We start from the raw sequence: 21,658 nt of genomic DNA on the forward strand, positions 1-21,658 counted from the left end.
GAGTTCAAGGGAGTGGAAAGCAAGGATCTGCCAGGCGAGGGGTGACTGACTCAGATAGGAGACAGCCAGGCCCCCTGTCCTCAGGAAAAGGAGGGGTGGACATTCCTGCATGAGGCAAAGGGTGAAGGGGAGTAAACACACCACGGAACATGGGTGATGGGCAACAGAGCAGGGATACAGGAAACATTCAGAAACTGAGGCGGTAGAGTGGTGGCTAACACGGGGCTTCTGAAATCAGGGAGCCTGGGTCACCTCCTGATTCTGCTATTTGCCAGAAGTGACTGATGTTTAACCCCTCTGCATGTTGGTTTCTTCACTTTAAAAGAGGGCCAATAGGGGCTTCCCTGACAGTCCGGTGGTTAAAACTCCGTGCTTCCACTGCAGGGGGAATGGGTTCCATCCTTGGTTGGAAAACTAAGATCCTGCATTTATGCCATGCAGCATAGCCAAAAAATAAAAATTCAATAAACTGTAACTTCAAATAAAATCTAGAACACTCTTTAAAAAAATAAAATAGGGCCAATAAAGATGCCTCCCTTGTAGGCTTGCTGTTATGAGTTCAATCACTTAACCTGTATAAAGCACTTGTGTCTGACATATGGGCTTCCCTGGTGGCTCAGTGGTAAAGACGCTGCCTGCCAAGCAAGAGACTCAGGTTCGATCTCTGGGTTGGGCAGATCCCCTGCAGAAGGAAATGGAAACCCACTCCAGTATTCTTGCCTGGGAAATCCCACAGACAGGAGCCTGGTGGACTAAAGTCCATGGGGGTCACAAAAGTGTCAGACACAACTTAGCAACTAAAGGACAAAAGTGCTGAGTTAATGCTAGCTAGCTCTATCGTTGTCACTGTCACAATAGAGGGAGGGTGAGGGAAGGGAAGCTTGGAGCAGATGATCTCAGAGTTCGGAGAGGAAACACTTTCTGGGAGCTTGGATCAAAGACTTCCAAGGTTAGGGAACTCCTTGGAGGCTCACTGGTTAGGACTCAGCGCTTTCACCGCCGGGACCCAGGTTCAATCTCTGGTTGGGGAACTAAGATCTGGTTAGCTGCATGGTACAGCCAAGAAAAAAAAAAAAAAACAGACTTCCAGAGTTACAAGCTCCCGGAAAGTGACTTAATCCACATCCAGCCCAAAGAGAGAACACTCAGGGTTTGGTTGGACCGCTCGCTGGACCCCAGAGCTTTGCTGTGGAGGCTGACACCCAGTGGTGCCGGAGGCCCTGTTCTGTGTGTGTGTTGGAGGAGGGGAGTGTGGGGGGCAGGGTTCCAGCCTCAGCAGGGAGAGCAGGACGTCTGAGGCACAGCATATGTGGCCCTCGGCTCCCAGCTGGACGATGGTCTGCAGAGACCCAAGAGGGCCCTGGGGTGACCTCAGGGAACTTGCGTGAGAGCCCTGGGGCTGGAAGAAGGAGCGAGCCAGCCTGGGACGGGGCAGAAACAGAAGTGGGTGTCTTCTCCCCATCTTGGCCCAGCCCAGGAACAAGGGTCACCACAAACGTCAGATGCTTCAGGTACAAATCATCTCTCTCCACAGCTGGTCCAAAAATAGTTTCCATCCAGCTTGGGAACGCACTTCGCTTCCGTCACTGATCAGCTTGCGGCCCTTCCTCTCCAGGCTGAGGAGTGGAGGGCTGCGCGTAGCTCCCTGGACTGGAAGGGTGCGTCCCTCACTCCCGTCTCTTCCTCTCCCACTGGCAGCATCCCTCTCTCATGCAAGTATATACTCCAGCTTCTGCCTCCCTCACAGCCCCCAACACTTCTCCCACAGCCCTCTGTCTGCCCGTCATCTCCTCCTCCTCTCTCTCCCACTCTTCCCAGGACGGGCAGCATGTAAACAGGAAGTGGTTAAGAGAGAAAAGAAAAAGAAGGGATGTGGGCTGGAAAACCTCTGTTCATCTGGGTGATTTCCCTGCCACAGAAGTCAGGCCTTGTCTGCGGTGTGGATACCTCTGGGTGACACCCGGGCCACAGCCTCTAGAACTCTCTAACAGCCGTCTTTAAAAAAAGCAGGAAAACCAACTCAGAGCTTTGTGTGCCTCCAGTCCCCCGGTGTCTGTGTGACTCGGGGATCCCAAGCCACTGCTGAGGCAGAGACAGTGCACAGCCCTGCCCTCCTTAGCATCAGCCAGTGTTCAGAGCCGCTCTCTGAGCCTGTGGACACAACAGCAGACAGAAGGGCATGGTCACAGACATCCTGGCACTCACACAGTCTCCATGGTGAACCACAGCCAGATCTGGGCTGCCCTCCTTGTGGCCAAACACACACACAGGCTTCTAAAGGGTCCGTGTCTGTGTCCGGGGCTGGGAAGGGGAAAACCCTCCTGAGAGGCACTCTTCCTGGCGCCTGGCCCAGGAGCAGGTTAGGATTACATAACAGCCGAGTGTTCTCGTGTCGTGAGTCTGGTCCCCATGGGAAGGGCCCCTCCCTGTCTCAGTGTTCCCTTCCATGCACTGGCTTTTGGTGCTGGAAAAAACAGAGAACAGGGAAATGCACAGGACATCTCCTCAGTTCCTGTGAGAGCGATCTCGGCCCGGCTCCGGACACCTCAGCGGAAACTAAATAAATCTCCAGGGGCAGGAGAGAAGTTGCTCTTGAAGGGTTGTGTCCTTCTCACCACGGGCTTCCTGAGCCTGTAAACACAGCCTGCTCTTGCCAAGGATGAGTTACTGACTGAAGAACTTGCCAACTAAGGGCTGCCCCTCCCAAAGACAGCACAGTGCTCCTTGCTCCACGCCAACCTGGACACCAGCTCTACAGAGACTCTCCTCAGACCCACTCGGCCCTACCCTGCCACTCGACTTGGAACCCCTCAGCTGGGGGCACCTCTTCTGGACGGAGCTACCTACCGTGCAATCTCTCCCAGCCACCTGCTGGCTCTGGCAGCGGTCCAGCTTCTTCATCAATAAAAAAGGTGCAGTGGCTTGTCTATCTCACAGGACTGGGGGAATTCTCTGTTAATGTGCACTACAGGAACTGTATCAGGTACTGCCTTTAAGGAATTTCTAATTTCACTGAGACATCAAGTCATTAAAATCTCTTAATAGAGAAACTTTTTGGGGTACTTACAACAGGACGGGCATTGTTCTAAGCACTTAATCTGAATGTTCTCATTAATAGTCCCAATCGCCCTATGTGCTGATATAATTATTACCCTAATTTTTGCAAGTATGGAAAATGAGGCTTAGAGAAGCCACGTAATTTATCCAAAGTCACAAAGCAGGTAGGAGTCAGGGCTGGGATTGGAACCACATTTGTTTAACTCTGGAGCCTTAACCACTACATGTACTGCCTCTCCAGCCCAGTCGTGACTTAGTCATGACTAAGTCATAACAAAACAACACACAGGATAAATGTTCAAGGTGACCCAGGGTATTTTATAGCTTAAAAATGTGCAACAGACCCATGCCCAAGGCTGGTCCTTTTAATCACTGATCATTAAATCCCTCTTGGCCTCTGTTTCCTGTGTGAACAGTAAGGGCGGTAACTAGGTGGGCTCTCCCATCCTCCACACTGGCACTTGCTATTCCAGGTCAGAGGGGAGAGAGACTGGGACAGGCTCTAGGCTAAGCTACAGGTTTTGGAATAGTAGAGGACAGAAGGCATTTGGGGTGCAAAAAATGGGATGCATTCCTTTGTGAGGATGAATAGAGAGAGTGGGCAGCCTGGAGGGAAGTATTTGAAAAGGAGAGGTGGATGAGAATGGCCACCCAGGGGCTAGACATGGGTCTGTTTGTCTGCATGTGTGTTTGTAGGCGTACATGTTTGCAGGCAAGTGTGTATAGAAACCAACAGAAGGGAAGGAAGGGAAAGAGGGCGGGATGCCGACTGTGGAGGAAGGAGGGCCTGAGGGCTAGACTGAGGAGCGTGAATTTATCCCATAGCCCCCAGATGGCTGGACAATAAACTCCCTTCCCGAGAGGGAGGCTGAGTGCCTCAGCTGGACACTGCAGCGCTCTCCTGGTTGAGTCCTCACACTACAGTCTGCCCTTTCCCCAGGTCAGTGTCCACGTGGCCTCCTCCATCACTTCCCTAAATTGTCAACTATGTCATGACACCCTTTCGCTTAAAACTCAACAGCTCCTCACCACCAAAAGCACAGCTTCCACATTTAAACTGTTGTCCCCAACATACGGGGCTGTTTGAGGCCTACCTCTCGAGTCTGTTCAGCTGCCCCTGTGCCCCCAGGCACCCCAAGTTCTGGCCATTCCAAACCACTCCAAGCTTCTGAAACATGCTGAACTTTAGCGTATCTTTGTTTTGAAACAATTACTTTGGCTGCAGTATATATTTGTTTTTTTATATGTCTGGAGCATATATTTGTTTTTAAACAACTACTTTGGCCGCAGTATCAGGAGTAGAAAAACTAGGACAGTGGCAGCACAGATGGGGAGAAGACGGATTTCAGACAGAAGAGGGGAGTGCACAAGACTTGATAGTAGAAGGAATGCAGGAGTTGAGGAGATGGTAGGAAAAAGGATGATTTCCAGGTTTCTGGCTTGTACAGGTGGATGAAAGGGGGAGATAAGGAAAATCAGGAGAGAACCACGGCTGGGAGGAAGATCATAAAATCAGTCTGAAACGTCCTGAGATTGAGGTGCATTTAAGACATACAAAGCTGAAGGGAGCTTGGAAGCAGGTCTGAGCAACCGAGCAACTTAAGGGTGACTGAAGGTGTGGGCACAGCGAAATGCCCGAGGGACACTCTAGAGGAGCAGATGGCTAAGCCGTGCCGCAGACAATCCCAGCACTGAAAGGCGGTCAGCTGCTATTCAACACTCAGGTCAAGACGAGGGCTGATAAGCCTTAGACATAGCAGGACACAGCCATATGGGGCCTGGAAGACCTGCTCTGGCGGAATCGTGGGGCTGAATCTGAACTGGACTGAGGTGAGGGCTGCCTGGGAGGTAGTTCATGTAGTCGGTGGGTGCAGACGAATGTTCTGAGGAATACGGCTGTGAGAATGGAGGAGAGGAGCTCACAGTGAGGGGGATCAGGGGTTAAGGGTTTCTCTTTCTCTATTTTTTTTTTTCTTTAGAGTCCTGAGCATGTTCTTAAGTCAACTAGAATAGTTAACAGGGAGAGTATAGTACACATCACTTATCACACAGATACATTTGTTTCCCCATGTGACGCATCTCATTAGCCTGCAAACCCATACAAAATCAAAGGCGGTGTTTTATTTTTGCTTGCCCAATGCCTAGCATGGTGTCAGGTACACAGTAGATGCTCAGAATATGTTGTTGGCTCTTGGAGGCTGTGAACGCCATCAGGACAAGCCTGAAACCCTGGAGAAGATATCTGATACTGGAAATTAGAAAAGGAAAAGGAGTATTACTGATGTTTAAACATCACTCTCAAAATATTTCAAATTCTCAACAAATGCCCAAGAAAAACAGAGACTGCAGGATGACACGAGAAATAAAAATGAGAAACTCTTTCCTGTGGCAACACATGGCCGTGGTCAAGCAGAAGTCACAGGCTTTGCACTCACTACCGTGACTGCACATTGTTCAGATTTCTCCAGCAAAAGGCTCTTCGGAGATGTGAACAATGATGCATCCTCAGTCCTGGGATCGGCTGCCCCTCTGTCCTTGGCTTAGTGTCAATGAACCAGCCCTGACAAGCTCAGCTGACGCTGCTTCCCAATAGGCGAGGCCCTGATAAGCCCCTCACCCTTTGCCCACATCTGCTGGACTGCATGCTGCATTCTGCATATGAGCGGTGAAATGCAACCACTACTAAGCAAACAAGGCACTGCTGCTTTAAGCTAAACTTTCCCAAACCTCAAGATTACTTAAAGAGGATAGCTCAGGCTGGACAGGGCTTCCCTGATAGCTCAGTTGGTAAAGAATCTGCCTGCGATGCAGGAGACCCCGGTTTGATTCCTGGCTCAGGAAGATCCTCTGGAGAAGGGACAGGCTACCTACTCCAGTATTCTTGGGCTCCTCTTGTGGCTCAGCAGGTAAAGAACATGCTCACAATGTGGGAGACCTGGGTTTGATCCCTGGGTTAGGAAGATCCCCTGGAGAAGGGAAAGGCTACCCACTGCAGTATTTTGGCCTGGAGAAGTCCATGGACTGTATAGTCCACAGGGTTGCGGAGAGTCAGACATGACTGAGCGACTTTCACTTTCACTGGCTAGAAAGTCAAGACTCCACTGTCAAAGGCAGCAGAGCCCTCTCAAAGGACATTGTTGCCTTTCTGGTCCTAGCACCTGACTTCTCCATGCTGGTGCCCAGCTGCCAAGTCCCTCTTATTACTGTTGCATTTCACACAAGGGCACCAAGGAAAGGCCTTGGTGTCTGACCCAACTCTATCGATTACAGGGAGATTCAGGCCATGGAGAGAAGATGGAAAATCCTGAGTTCCTTAATGAACTCACCTTTCCAGTTTCAAAGGAGTATGTAATCAGCTGAATGCAATGAACCAGAGTCCTCACAGGCCCCCAAGAATGCTGACTCAGAAAGAAAAACAGAAGGCCTGAGGCCAAGAGAAACAGAGGTGCCCCAGATCAACTTCTCAAGTTTGGCTTAATCTGCCCGATCTGCCTGGCAGGCACTGTGGGGAAATGCCAACCGCATCTGGGGAGACGTGAATTCTCTCCCCTTTCCTCTGGTCACTGCGACAGGATGAGAGGGTGACTATTTTCAACCTGGAAAGCTGTCATGTTGTTGTGGCTGGTGAACAGGTGCCATATTCCATCCTCAGCTGGCCACTGTTCAGAGCCTGGAGTAGCACTCTTGATAGACAGAGTCGGTGTGGCATGTGACAAGAGTGGGCCACGCTGAAGCCTGGCTGCCAGAAGCCCAGCCAAGCCACAAGATGGCAGGAAGCAGCTGCCAAGAGAAGAGAATCCCCTGAGGGTTAGGGTAGGTGGGCTTTTCTTAGGTCAAGGCTCTGGGCCAACCACCACCAGTGGGGAGCATGGCCAACATGCCAATCTTCTTGGCCACAGTCTCTCCCACAGGCCTGATCAGTAACAGCCACCTCCAACTCCCGGTAGAGGAAAACAACCAAATGAGATGATTCACATCAAGAGCATTTTATAAATTAAAACAGGCTAACAAAGGCTCATTTAAGGAAAAGTGGGTCCAGTCTAATCAATAACAATAGCCAGACACTCAATGGCTACTAAGGGGAATGGTCTGTGCCTCTCGAGTAACAGTCATAAAACCGGGCGCCTCGGCTGGCCTCCTGGTCCACGAGTGTCCTTTAGCCTGGTGTGTGCTCTCCTTATGCAACCCAGAGAAAACTCACTGAGCAAAACAGAGACTAAATGTTTCCTAAAATTTTGACCAAAATAAAGCGTACTTATTAGGGAAGACTTGGAAAATTGTGGGCTACATGCTTGAGTGGTGGCAGGAAGGGCTGAACTGGTAATAGATTTGGGAAGGGTCTCAAGCTAGTCAAAATGAGCAAAATTCAGTAGAAACAAGGTTAACTATTTACTTGCAAGGTTCCCCAAGTCTGAATCTATAACCAAGAATCATAAAGTGATTTAGTCCAGGTTCTGGGCCTCAGTTTCCCACAATGCAAATGGTCAGTGCAGGTAATAGGCAGCTGTGTGTGTGTGTGTGTGTGTGTGTGTGTGTGTGTGTGTGTGTCTGGTGGTGGCAGGAAACGCAGGAGATGCAAATAATCCTACTATTTCATGCTTGCTTATGGAGAGTACAAATTAGCCTCAGTGTGTTTCCAAGGAAAAACACCTCAAGATACTAAAAAGTGTGTTAAAGTAGATTCTCCTTGCATTGTTACAATGTTTGCCTAAAGGCCAATACTGCAATGTCAAACAACATAAAATAGCAACCTGAGAAGTATATTCCTTTAGCTTAAGGATGATGGGTCACCTGATCAAGACTTTGGGGCTGGGGTTTGTGGACTGGGGTGATAGGAGGTCCCGTCTGCTGGGTCAGAGGGCAATAGGCAAGGGCTCAGGAAGATGTCCAGAAGACAACAAGTCCGAGGGGCCTTCCAGGGATAGACCTTCCTCCTGCCCTGTGTCCTCTGACTCTTGTTTGTAGAAAAGCTTTAGCCTCCTCCGAGGCCTCCCCCAAGTTCCAAAGAGGAAATTTAATCAGAGAAGTGAGAAAATGCAGAAACAAAGAAATGCAGTCAAGAAAAGCAAAATAACAGCTTAGGCATAAAACCAAGTCAAGGACCCTTAGCTCCTCCTCAAGGGCTACTGACATCCTGAGTCATATCCCTGAGCTGTTTTGCAGAAACTAAAGCCCCCACCAAGTAGAGAAAATTGACTGCATGATGATGGTAGACGCCAGACCAGTTGAAATTCAAAAAAAAATTCATGCTACTACTTCACCATAACCTAATCAGAAGAATGCTGACAAGCTGGTCAGGCTCCCTGCAACCATCACCCCTAACGTGGCCTTTAAAAACTCTTCTGTGACGGTCCTTGGGGAGTTAAGGGTCTTTCCAGCATGAGCTGCCTAGTCTCCTTGCCTGGCACCTGCAATAAACACTGTGCTTTCCTTCACCGCAACACAGTGTCAGTCGAATGGCTTTGATGGAAGTCAGACTAGCAGACCCCGGTCGACCTTTCATTAACAAGACACAAAATTTCAGGAGGCCGAACTCACTTAGAGCAACTTCCAGACAGCAGGGAGAGTCTGGATCTGGGTGGAGTTCTTAGGTCAGTGTTTGACAGTTAAGAACACTTACCCCAAAGGAAAACAGGGCTCCATCCAATCCTGCCACACCCCACCCAAAGCACTGAGCAGCAGAGACTTACCATCAGTTATATAACAGTTTCCAAAATCAAGACTAAACTCACAAGTGACAGCTCAACACTGAAGAAAGGAAACCAAAGTAGCTCTAAGAATAACTATTTTAGTCACCAGAGGTCTCTCATTGTTTTCAACTTAACTAAGAACAGAAAATTTCCTAATGTGTTATTCCATAATATCAAAAAGTTAATGCCACCCAATTCTATACATGATTAAGATTTTATCTTTGGCATTTTCATGGTTTTCTTAGGCTTTTCCTTTGTTTTTAAAGTTTCATTATTTCCTTCACAAGCCAAATTCCATGACCTTGGATTAGGCCTGAAGTTCAAAAGCATGTGCAGAGTCCACATCACAGGCTCCCCTGTCTGCACACTTCCCTTTCTAAGTAGAGAGACAAGGGTAGTAAGGTGAGGTCCAATGTCCAGATTACTCCAGTTTTCACAGTCACTGGTAAATTGCTGCTTCAGATATTTCTGGGATCTGAGCAGTGAGAAACCTGTATGCAGGTCAGGAAGCAACAGTTAGAACTGGACATGGAACAACAGACTGGTTCCAAATAGGAAAAGGAGTCCGTCAAGGGTGTATATTGTCACCTTGCTTATTTAACTTCTATGCAGAGTACATCATGAGAAACGCTGGGCTGGATAAAGCACACGCTGCAATCAAGATTGCTGGGAGAAATATCAATAACCTCAGATATGCAGATGACACCACCCTTATGGCAGAAAGTGCAGAGGAACTAAAAAGCCTCTTGACGAAAGTGAAAGTGGAGAGTAAAAAAGTTGGCTTAAAGCTCAACATTCAGAAAACGAAGATCATGGCATCTGGTCCCATCACTTCATGGGAAATAGATGGGGAAACAGTGGAAACAGTGTCAGACTTTATTTTTTTGGGCTCCAAAATCACTGCAGATGGTGACTGCAGCCATGAAATTAAAAGACGCTTACTCCTTGGAAGGAAAGTTATGACCAACCTAGATAGCATATTCAAAAGCAGAGACATTACTTTGCCAACAAAGGTCCGTCTAGTCAAGGCTATGGTTTTTCCAGTGGTCATGTATGGATGTGAAAGTTAGACTGTGAAGAAAGCTGAGCGCCGAAGAATTAATGCTTCTGAATTGTGGTGTTGGAGAAGACTCTTGAGAGTCCCTTGGACTGCAAGGAGATCCAACCAGTCCATCCTGAAGGAGATCAGTCCTGGGTGTTCTTTGGAGGGAATGATGCTGAAGCTGAAACTCCAGTACTTTGGCCACCTCATGCGAAGAGCTGACTCATTGGAAAAGACTCTGATGCTGGGAGGGATTGGGGGCAGGAGGAGAAGAGGACGACAGAGGATGAGATGGCTGGATGGCATCACCGACTCGATGGACATGAGTTTGAGTGAACTCCGGGAGTTGGTGATGGACAGGGAGGCCTGGCGTGCTGCGATTCATGGAGTCGCAAAGAGTCGGAGATGACTGAGCGACTGAACCGAACTGAGCAGTGAGAAGAGCAGTAAGAAAACTCAATTCCCAGAGTTGGAACAAGAGCCCAGAGCATGGAACAAGGCAGGTTCTCCACACGGCCTGCCGACATGCTTAATTTTCAACATCTAACACAAGTCTGGACGGTGAAGGTAGAAGCTTAAGCGGTTCATATCCTCACTCCTCTAACCCAGAAAATTTCTGAGGAGTGGAAAATTCTAGTGAGAACAAACATTTAAAAATTAATTCAGTACTGTGAGCAATTCCAACTCTGTACCCCTGGCACCCGGTAAAAACCTGGCACGTGAGGAATGCTCACTGAGCTCCTCAATGGGATGAATGCAGCACTCTACCCAAAACGAAACGACCTCAGTGAGAGATCACCGCCTCAGTGTCTGCAGCTGCACTAAGATCGGATACTTCTACATGACAGTTTTTGAAAGAGCTTTCTCCAGCCTCAGGCTGCAAGATGCTGGATGACTCCAGAGCTGAGCAGTCCAGCTCATCTGCTTCACCTGGCCAGTCTGAAAGGTACATCATTTGCTTATATGACTGACTGAGCCCTACATTTTGCTGTTTTTTCAAATGAACTTGAGCAAGATAAGGATGGAATTTTCACACTCATATATAGTGCCTCCTTGTATTTGCAAAAAGCATCCAGGTAACCATCAAGAAACTGAATAGAGGCTAATACACATGAAAAGATGTGAAGAATTTTCTAGGCTGTCCCACCTGAGGCACGCAGTGGTAGTAATCCCACCAAGAGCCCCTTTCTTCTTGAGAAATTAAATATGTCAAATCTGGGTTCATTCAAAAGGTACTTTTTGAGGCCTCTGTCATGGAGCCACATTCCAGAAGATCCTGTAAGTCATTTATGGAAATTGAAATTGCAATGCAGTGACAGAAGGTAGAGCTGGGACCACAGCTCCAGAGATGGCCACTAGGACACTTACTCTGAGTGTGAAAATTATATTTCTAAAGAAAATAGTATAAACAGAGGGAGAAGCACTTTATAAACATATCCGGATAACTGTTGCCATGGGAGGTGTTTCATTTGGCAAGAATCAATAAGTCTAGAAGCAGGCCATAATGTCAGAGGTGCTTTTAACAGGAAGGGTTTAATACAACCTTGTGAAACCTTCTGGAAACCATCAGCCCAGACCAGGAATCTCTGTTTGGACACTGGTTCTGGCCACTCAGAATGATGCAACTCTCCATTTTTTTACGTCTGGAAGAATAATGCAATTGCCCCTTGACCTCTACTTGCCTTAATTGCCCAAATAACCTATTAGATGAAGTAAAATATGAAGTAAAATACTTAGATATACTTCTATGATCTCACAATCACAAGACCAAAAGCATTCTGTTCAAAATTCTATATCCTATTTGATATAAATTTTCTCAGTATATGAAACCCAAGAAGTAAGCTTTCAGTAAATTATTCCACATATCCCAGTGCAGGCTTCCCTGGTGGCTCAGACAGTAAAGAATCCATCTACAACGTGGGAGACCTAGGTTCGATCCCTGGGTTGGGAAGATCCCCTGCAGGAGGGAATGGCAACCCATTCCAGTATTCTTGCCTGCAGAATCCCATGGACTGGCGGGCTACAGTCCATGGGATCTCAAAGAGTCGGACACTACTGAGCGACTCAGCAGTGCAGGCATTTTAAGAACAGAGATTGCTGAAAGCACTAGGGTTGGGATGATTTCAACAGCTTACCACAGCAGAGTAACTCAAATCCCAGGAAATGCACTGTTTGGGTACAGAAACCAGCAAAGAATAACAAAGTTTGCACAATAACCTCTAATCACACTGAAAACAACTAAACAGACCATGTCCACATGTTCTATTAACAGAGCGATTCTGAAGGGTCAACACTTAAGGAGACTCAAAGGAACAGAAACCCTCACAATGGCCCTGTGGCTCTCTCTGTACTCACAGGATTAGTCTGTGGACAGAACCACTCTGAGTTATTTTGCCTCTAGAAACCAGAGGGAGGAATAGCAGCCCTGGATCCACACACATTCCCATGACAGTGTGTCACAAAAGTAATAACCAAGATGTTCAATTGCTTCCAGACCTTAGTCCGGTTTCCTTCACTACTAACTTCTGTGACGTATAACACGTCTCAAACCTGTAACTTCTTGCCTGACCCTCGGTCCTGTGTCTTGGTTGGGGGTAAGGACCAGAAGCCTCTTACAGGTGAAAAGACCTGGGAGAAGTGGAAGAACTTCTCCAGGACGTCCCCGTCGGCTCTGGCCTGGCTCTGCCTCAGGCCGTGTCTGAAGGTGGATCACAACCTCACGGCCCCCGCAGGCCTGGCTGCAGGGGGAAGGGCTGAGAGAATGCTGAAGTCAGCTGCTTGTGAGTCTCTGAGTCAGCATCTTCAAGACCAGAACGGCTGTTGAGAAATAAGACTTCTCCCCCACAAAACCCCAAACATAACAGTGATCTGAGAGCTTGAAACCAAAGGACTCAATTTCAGAGCGGGAGCCCCAAGCTGACCTCGGGAACAAGAACTGTGGGTGGACCCCTCACCCACCCGCTGCTGCCTCCTGAATAAGCTGGAGTGCTTGTGAGACAAGCAACGAGGAGCTGGGCGGTACATGGATGGGCAGGCAGGGTTGCATGCATGCGGATGGGTCCTGCCTGGAGCTGGGCATCCTTCCTGGATGACCTCACATCACCCACACTCCTGACCTACAAACTACTGTCTCCAGAAAGACTTGGATAGCTTCAACTAGCTATTGCTTTCAAAGTAAAGGGGTGGTGGTTTAGTTGCTAAGTCGGTCCAACTCTTGCAACCCCATAAACTGTAGCCCGCTAGGCTCTTCTGTCTGTGGGATTTCCCAGGCAAGAATACTGGACTGGGTTGCCATTTCCTTCTCCAGGGGATCTTCCCGACCCAGGGATTGAACCCACGTCTCCTGAATTGCAGGGGGATTCTTTATTGTCTGAGCCAGAAAGTGAAGGGATGGAGGTGGCTAATTGGAGATGCAGTGGAAAGACAGCCAAATGTTCTTCTAATCATTGCTGTGTTCAAGTAATTCAACTTCAGGTGCTTCTTAGGATATAATATAGGAAAAAAAAAGCAAGATACAAAAGTGCATACACATATACATTTAGAAAAAAATTTAGATGGGAGACCTCTTAAAGTAAGAATGCTGGAATGATGAACAACTTCTTTCTTTCCCTTCAGAATATTCTAGACCTAAGAATAATCCTCCAGCTAGCTGGAATCATTCTCTTGACTGAGGACACAGAGGGTAAAAGAAGTTTCTTGTCTGCTTCACCAGATGGTCCAAATTAATCCTGGTCACCAAGAAGGAGACAGACAGCTCAGACTGACCACACTTCCATCGACTCCCCTGTATTTTTCAAATTTTCCTATGAGGGAACAGAAGACATCCAGCTCAGCAACCCAGAGGAGTTAGTGACTCAACATACCACACAGGCAGGAGCCCCAAAGCATCTCTAACCTCCTGTTTCCTCACTCGGGGACACGTGAGAGTCTCCCACCGGCGCATTTTTGGCACTTGAGGGGAAAGGACAGCATTCCATGATAATACTTGCTAATTTGTTTAAAAAAAAAAAAAACTGCTGAAAGCCAATTACAGACACAGTCAGGTATCTTAGAGTGTTTGTGGCGGCAGTCTGTCCATCCCGCCATGCAGGACTCATGGGGAAGGTGGCCCCGTGCGCACACTGGGAGCGGCTACAGCTCCCAGGAGTGTGTGGCCCTGATTCTTAGAGGAGCTGGCGGTCAGCAAGGCAATGTGCTAGGTGCTTAGACACGTTCTCTTACTGCTCACTAAAGTCCTGTGCCCAGAGGGACACAAGCAGCCCATGGTGGTGCTGGAGTCAGGCCCAGGCCTGCCTGATCCTAAGCACTTTTCTGCTGATCCAGGGGAACCATCCAACCCCTCAGGAAGAGCGGATCCCTGTTGCCCGTTCAGCACATCAAATCCAGACCCTATCAGTTAGCTGACTCTTCTACGACACCATACGTCCTGCACTTTCTAGAACATTTCCAATTTTGAGCATGCCACACCCATGTATGTGTCTCACAGTGTGGTCTGCCCCTGGAGACCTCACTGGCTTATCCTCCCCTGTTGTACCATCTGCACTTGTTTCTCCTGTGGACAGAATGGGGGTTAGTCCTCCCACAGGGACAGATGGTTTCTATGATCTGATTCACTTCACATGTTTGTGCTTCACCTTCCCTGCCACACTCCATGTTCCTTCTAAATCAACACTTCACCACTGGGAGACCATTCACAAAGAAGGGATCCTGGAAGCAACAGAACATATAAGAGAATAAGAGGTAGTAGAAGAAACTATAATCTTGCCCAAAACTGTTCTGTTCACTCGATCTGTAGGTGGCATGGTGTTGGACAGACTGACCTTTAAGAGACGTGTTAAAGGACACAGTGTTTCACCAGAGTGCCACTCCCAGAATGGGAACTGCCAAACTTCCACTTAACTGCAATCCATGTAAAGTCCTTTGCTTAGATTTAAACACTTAAGTGCTCAGATGTGACACAACAGAAACTTGGCTTTGCTACAGTTCATTCAAATATTAATCTTCAACTTTTGGTAGTCAAGTTAAAATTAAGTTCAACTGTACAATGTGATTGTTTAATAGAAAAGAAAAGGTGAGCGTTGTTAGGAGGTGTTTATGAAAGTGGAAAGTTCAGGTCACAGGCAGCAAATGTTAGTTGAACCTGGGGCTGAGCCCCTGTTACCCAGATGACAAGTAACCTGCCTGATTCTGAGAAGCGTGCTGAACAAAATGACAGAGCCTCAAAGCAGGAAGAGACCTGGTATCTAGTTTGGGTTAAGAAAAGAGAACAAAAAATTGTAATATTTTGAAAATTAAAAAAGAAAAGAGAACAGAGAAACACAAAGAAGTTCTCAGATGTTTTAGCAGGTTGCCATATGGAAAAGGGAAGCCTAAAATGTGACCCACCAGTGGAAGTGACTAAGAAACAATTTTTTGTTTGATATAAAAGAAAACTTTCAAATCATACCTGTAGGAGGCAGAAGGATGGCCCTCAAAGATACGCAGAGCCTAATCCCTGGAACTTGTATCAGTGTTACTTTACAGGGTAGAAGGGACCCTGCAGATGTGATTAAGTCAAGGATCCTGAGATGAGGAGACTGGTCTGGACTATCTGGTGGGTCCAGTGCAGCTGCAGGGCTCCTTATAAGGGGGAGGCAAAGAGCATCAGAGCAAAACAGAGGTCAGAGAGAGATGTGAGGATGTTTCAGTGCTGGCTGTGAAAACAGAGGAAGGTGCTACAAGCCAAGGAATGCAGATGGGTTTCTGGAAGTTGGAGAGGGCCAAGGAACAGATTCTCCCTTAGAACTTTGAGAAGGAATGCAGCCCTGAAGACACCTGGATTTTAGCCAAATAACACCCACTTCAGACTTTTGACATCCAGAACAGGAATGGAATAAACTTGGGTTGTTTTAAGCCACTAAGTCTATGGAAACTTGTTAGAGCAGCCGTAGGAGATGATAAGTTAAAGTTGCTCACTCGGGTCTGATCTCATGGACTGTATAGTTCATGGAATTCTCCAGGCCAGAACACTGGAGTGGGTAGCTGTTCCCTTCTCCAGGGGATCTTCCCAACCCAGGGACTGAACCCAGGTCTCCCACATTGCAGGCAGATTCTTTACCAGCTGAGCCCAGGGAAGCCCATAGGTGATGAATGGATGTCTAATAAAGGAATAATCACTACCATCTCCGGGGAGCTCCTTGTCCCCAGGGCGATCAAGAAGAGGCTGATCATCTACAAGTCAGGAATGCTGTGTGGGTGAGTCCTGAAGGACGCACCGCAGACCCCGCCAACCCTGAGAGTCCCTCAGACAACGCAGCAGCACTGTCTCTTGTTTTTGTATTCAACATGCTGGTGCCACCCCAAGGCTGGCCCTCGCTTGCTCCCAGCAGAACCATGGCAATCAGTAAAAGGCACGCTTTGGCTCAGAGCAACAGTGCTTGCGGGGGCACCTACCTGAGCAGAGGACACCTTTGTTCCTGGCGCAGGAGAAGTTGTCGCACTCGCAGAAGGACCCGTAGATCTTGCCAAACTCGCTCTCGAAGCAGGAGCACTGGTTGCAGCTGCACTGGCCTCGCCCGCTGCACAGTGGCTTGCCCTCCGCCTCCCGGCACAGGTTCTGGTACCCGCTCTGGCTCTCGCCTTCCTGGCACTCGCACCTGGTACCCAGGTAGCCAGGGTTGCACTCACACAGGCCGCAGACGTAAGTCCCGTTGCTGCTGCACCTGGCACTGTCGGGTTCCAGCCCCGAGCTGCAGCCGCACCTGCAGTTGTAGGTGACCCCCACCTCCAGGCTGTCCCGGAAGCCCACGGGCCGCAGGGTGAACGTGTGCTGCACGTGCTTGCTGGGGCAGCTCCGGGCCTCCACCGACACCTCAAAGGACGCCTGGGCAGGAGAAAGAGAGGGGATGCTGTGGCCGTGGCGTGACTGGGCCTCCCGCTCCCTGTACTGGCCTCCCCATCACCCAGGGGCCTGAGCACAGTTCCTCCAAGGCCCTCAGTGCAGAGCTGGGATCAAATCTGGCCCCTGCCCACACGCAGGGAGGTCACTCCAGCCACCCGAGGAGGATGAGGCCCCAAGTCAGCAAGCCCTTCCCTTTACCCAGGAAGGGTGTGTTCAGGCACCAGCATCTGACAGGCATCGTGCTTGGTTCGTTAATGTTCATTATCTCTTTGAATCCTCACACCCTGGAGGAAAAAGGCTTCCACAGGAAGGTAGAAAGATTCACTCAAGGTTACATGGTTCTCTTTCTCCCCTTTCTTTTCACTTCTATCCTATCCTCTGCTCATCTCCATCTTGAAAGTCAACAAAATATTCAACAATTTACCAGGCACCTCGTCTGGGCCAAGCTAGACATGCTACCTGAGCACGCGGGGCCCTGGGGCCCAGCAGCCCTGGCAGCTGCCTACTCTCCCGCAGAGGTGCCTCCTCCCCTGCTGGAGAAGGGACAGATGACCCCTGGGTCCCTTCCAGCTTAGCTGTCTCCTCACACACACACCTGAGCCTCCCTTCATCCCAGTTTCTCTCTGCGTGGTGCCCACAACCGTGTCTTTCACAATCAGCCCACGGCCCTGAGGTTGTATTTAGAAGTGAAAGAAAAAGTGAGAGGGTTAGTCGCTCTGTCATGTCCAACTCTTTGTGACCCCATGGACTTAGCCCACCAGGCTCCACTGTCCACTGGGATTCTCCAGGCAAGAATACTGGAGTGGGTAGCCATTCCTTTCTCCAGGGGATCTTTCTGACCCAGGGATCAAAATCAGGTCTCCTGCACTGCAGGCAGATTCTTTACCATCTGAGTCACCAGGGATACATGTGGACAGACCTTTTCTTATTAAACAAAGCATGCAAAGCATGTTGCCAACTCCTGAGCTGCTTATGAGTTGCCATGGAAACAGGTAGGAAGGTGGACCTCGACGGCAGATCACAATGGAGGAAAGGTGCCTGTTAGCTGCCCACACGGCTGGGATGTGAGGAAAGGAAAGACACTGCTCGCTGTGTTTCTCCCAGGAAGTCAAGCATGACACCACTTCCCCTCTCACGATGTGTGGTAAGAACCATCTAGCACTGCCCTCCATGTGTGGCGCTGCAGAAATCTCCAGACAGGTAGCTGGCACACCTGGCCAGACAATACCCTGAGTCCTTCTCCCTTAAAAGGACAGAGGCCTGGACCCACTCCAGAAACTGACCCACTGCCTGACCCAGATGTCTTTCTTTTTCAAAAGGCTCCTCAGAACATTCTGGAAGCTCAAAACAAGTTAGGAACCACTTTTAGCTACTGTTGTTGTTAATTCTGCTATCTGGGTTGGAAAAGAACTGATTTCTTTAAAAAGTCATCAATTACCTGCTTTACTCCGTACTCTTTAGGTATATTTTCGGAAAACTCTCAAAATATAATTTTCTTAACGTTCTATGGATCCCTTTTACTTTGGGACCATTACTAATTCTAAAAGGCCTCCCCTCAGATTCCGTGACACCCAGGGACCCCCCCAGGGTGGGAGGGGGAGAGTGTGAGACTGAGCAGGAGACCCAGCTCCCCAGGCCCTGGAGAGGGTCCTGCTGGCAACAAGACAGCAGGAGTCAGCACCAGGAAAGGGGTGTCACAGGACATGCTGTCAGACACATGAATTGAGGACAATGGCCACGAGCCAGGGTCAGGAAGCTGGGAGGACCAAGCCAGCTGCAGATAGTTGGGACTGGCCCACCCCCACTTCCACGTGGGCAGTGGGAGGGGCAAAGGGAAAGGCTGACGAAAGCAAATTCAAGAGTAACTTCCAAGGACCTCAGGTACAGCAGGGCTCTCCAGGTAAGCAAGTAAGATGGGGACCCACCCAGGATACTGCAATCTGCCTAACTTTTACCAGCTGCTGAGTACTACACGTACCAGGCACCGTGCTTGGTATTTTCATGAGCATCTCATTTACACGCCCTAGGAGGAGGCATCCTCATTTACCAGAGAGAAAGCGGGGTTGGTTGGTGGGCCCAGGGGGCTTAGTGATGCTCACACAGCTGGGGAGGGGTGGGGCTAGGCCTGTGCTCACCTTGGCACATGACCTCCTAGAAGGAGAGAATGAGGCAGGCGTCCGGTGTCCAGAGCTGGGTTCAGAGGGAGAGGCCCAGCTCACACAGGGACCATAGGTGGGGACCCCCCAAGGGGTGACCAGAGGTTTCTTTAAATCTCCCAGCCTTGGGCTGGGGGTAAGCTGAGTGCTAATGGAAGGACAAGGAGGCTGCACCTGACCAAGGCGTCAAGGGCACCAAGAATGTGGAGGTGAACATCCCTCCTTCTGAGGCTCAGAGAGAAGCCTAGTGCTTCCCAGGGGAACAACTTTGCTGGACTTAGTAAAGGAAAGCTCTGCTCCCTGCAAAGGCAGCTGGGGGTCAGAAATGAAAAAAGTTACAAAGAAACAGCCTGGACCAAGAGCCCAAGGCATTTAATTATTGCAAGACTGTGGGTAGTGTCCATCTGTAAGCATAACCTTCCCCCAGGAAAACTTGCCTGCATCATGGAATTAAGTAGCAAGAGAGGGGATTAAATCTCCTGGGACTTACCAGGAGGAAGTGGAAAGGTGAAGCCCCTCAATGAGTGCTGGCAGCCAACCACCCAGGATTCAGAAATGCTCACCTGCTGTCTGCCCAGGCTGCCCGGCTGGAGGAGCAGGAAGGCCTGGCTTCTCAGCAGGTCCCGCTGGCCTTCCCCAGCCAAGCTCTGGTCCAACCAAGGCCCTCACTGTCGGGCCCCATGCGGCCTAATGTCTGCCTGGCCACCTGATAGCCAGAGAATGGCTCAGTTTCAGCCAAGCTTCAGGTCCTGCTGGGCACAGGAATGCTATAAAAAGCACGTTGGGAACAGAGAGTCAATCTGTTCTGCCACCCCTCCCCTCAGAGTCCATTTCCCAGAAGGATCAGGAAAGAATCCAGCGAGCCTGTCAGGTGGCCGGAATGAGGCTCCTCTTCTGCGACCACTGTGGACTGACGGTGAAGGCCCCCAGTTCTGGAGATTCTCTGCTTTCCACTCTGAGGTTCCAGAGGATGGTCACGCGCACAGCAGCCCTTCCTCTGCCCAGCCTTGTTATCTGAACCTCATTGAGATGCTCCTGGTTCCCGCCTTGGGGCTGCTGGCCTGATTCATCCTTTCCCAGGGGCTGCCCAACCCCCACTCAGGCCCACCGAATCCAGGCTGTGCAGATGCCAAGGCTCCTAGGAGCTCACTGAGACAATGGGCCCGGACACGAGGTGGAGAGCCCCAGGGGAGGGGACAGTAGAGGGGACGCCGTGGGAAGCCTGTGACAGGCTCACAGGGTCCTTTGTACCAGGCATTAGTGCTGGCCGCTCAGCAGGCCACTTGCATACTGATGTGTCAAAGCCCGTTCACGAGAAAACCAACTTCCAGCAGCCAGGCCCACTCAGCCTTGGTTGATGTTGGGAGGAAAAATGGAAATCACTAGATTCGGGACTTCAAGATTTCATTTAAGGATTATTTCTCTGAGGACCACCTTTGTCCCTTACCCCCTACACCTCCTAGAGGAAATCAACCCTGACTATTCATTGGAAAGACGGATGCTGAAGCTCCAATACTTTGGCTACCTGATGCAAAGAGCCGTCTCACTGGAAAAGACCCCAATGCTGGGAAAGATTGGGGGCAGGAGGAGAAGGCAGCGACAGAAGACGAGATGGTTGGACAGCACCATCTACTCAATGGACATGAGTTTGAGCAAACTCCGGGAGACAGTGAAGGACAGGGAAGCCTGGTGAGCTGCAGTCCATGGGGTGGCAAAGAGTCGGACACAACTTAGCAACTGAATAACAATAACCCTACCACCTGCTTTTCTGAATAGACCCCTTACCCAGAGAACACAAGACAGTCAGGGAACCACAACCTCTGGTTGGAAGGAACCACGGAGCTGCTGCCTGACCACCCTGACCCCTGCAGGAAATTCTGGTTACAGAGGCGAGACCCACATGGAAGCCACTTGAACTCAGCTGTCTCATGGCTCCCCACAACCCATGGGCCATGTCCTTATCCACAGGCCAGGCCCTGAGACACTTGATGGTAGTGATAACCCGTCTACGCTCCCTAATTCCTCTTCTCCGGTTGATACCCAGCGCCTCTCCACTGTGCCCTGTGCCCCTGCCCACCTCCTCGCCGTTTCCTGACTTGCCCACAGCCCTCCCAACTTGTGGTGCTAAGGAACAGGAAACACCTACCGAATAACAGCCAGACACTGTACTAGAATGTGGGCCCTACCAGTCGGCCCGATCCTGCCTCTGTCCCTGCCACTCTCCCCTCCGTCCCCAGCCCACTCCCCTCAGCTGCTTCCCATCTGCAAAAGGGCAATACCCTCATGGACTCACCACTAATGGGGCCTCCTAAACCTTCTTTATTTTTTTTTATTTTTAAACTTTACAATATTGTATTGGTTTTGCCAAATATCGAAATGAATCTGCCACAGGTATACATGTGTTGCCCATCCTGAACCCTCCTCCCTCCTCCCTCCCCATACCATCCCTCTGGGTCATCCCAGTGCACCAGCCCCAAGCATCCAGTATCGTGCATCGAACCTGGACTGGTGACTCGTTCCATATATGATATTATACGTATTTCAATGCCATTCTCCCAAATCATCCCACCCTCTCCCTCTCCCACAGAGTCCATAAGACTGTTCTATACATCAGTGTCTCTTTTGCTGTCTCGTATACAGGGTTATTGTTACCATCTTTCTAAATTCCATATATATGCATTAGTATACTGTATTGGTGTTTTTCTTTCTGGCTTACTTCACTCTGTATAATAGGCTCCAGTTTCATCCACCTCATTAGAACTGATTCAAATGTATTCTTTTTAATGGCTGAGTAATACTCCATTGTGTATATGTACCACAGCTTTCTTATCCA

The 21,658-nt window shown here is 49.4% G+C and overlaps 1 protein-coding gene across 2 annotated transcripts in view; it reads right to left on the reverse strand.

Annotated features, from left to right (window-relative positions):
• Positions 1 to 21,658, reverse strand: part of ITGB5 (integrin subunit beta 5) — a 116,174-nt gene that overhangs the window by 14,353 nt on the left and 80,163 nt on the right. For both annotated transcript variants that reach the window (XM_061410773.1, XM_061410784.1), the window contains exon 10: positions 16,222 to 16,651. In XM_061410773.1, coding sequence (XP_061266757.1) covers positions 16,222 to 16,651 — 430 coding nt within the window. The remainder of the gene's footprint in view (positions 1 to 16,221; positions 16,652 to 21,658) is intronic.

Source organism: Bos javanicus, chromosome 1 (assembly GCF_032452875.1).
Source record: "Bos javanicus breed banteng chromosome 1, ARS-OSU_banteng_1.0, whole genome shotgun sequence".
Classification (NCBI taxonomy): Eukaryota; Metazoa; Chordata; class Mammalia; order Artiodactyla; family Bovidae; genus Bos; species Bos javanicus.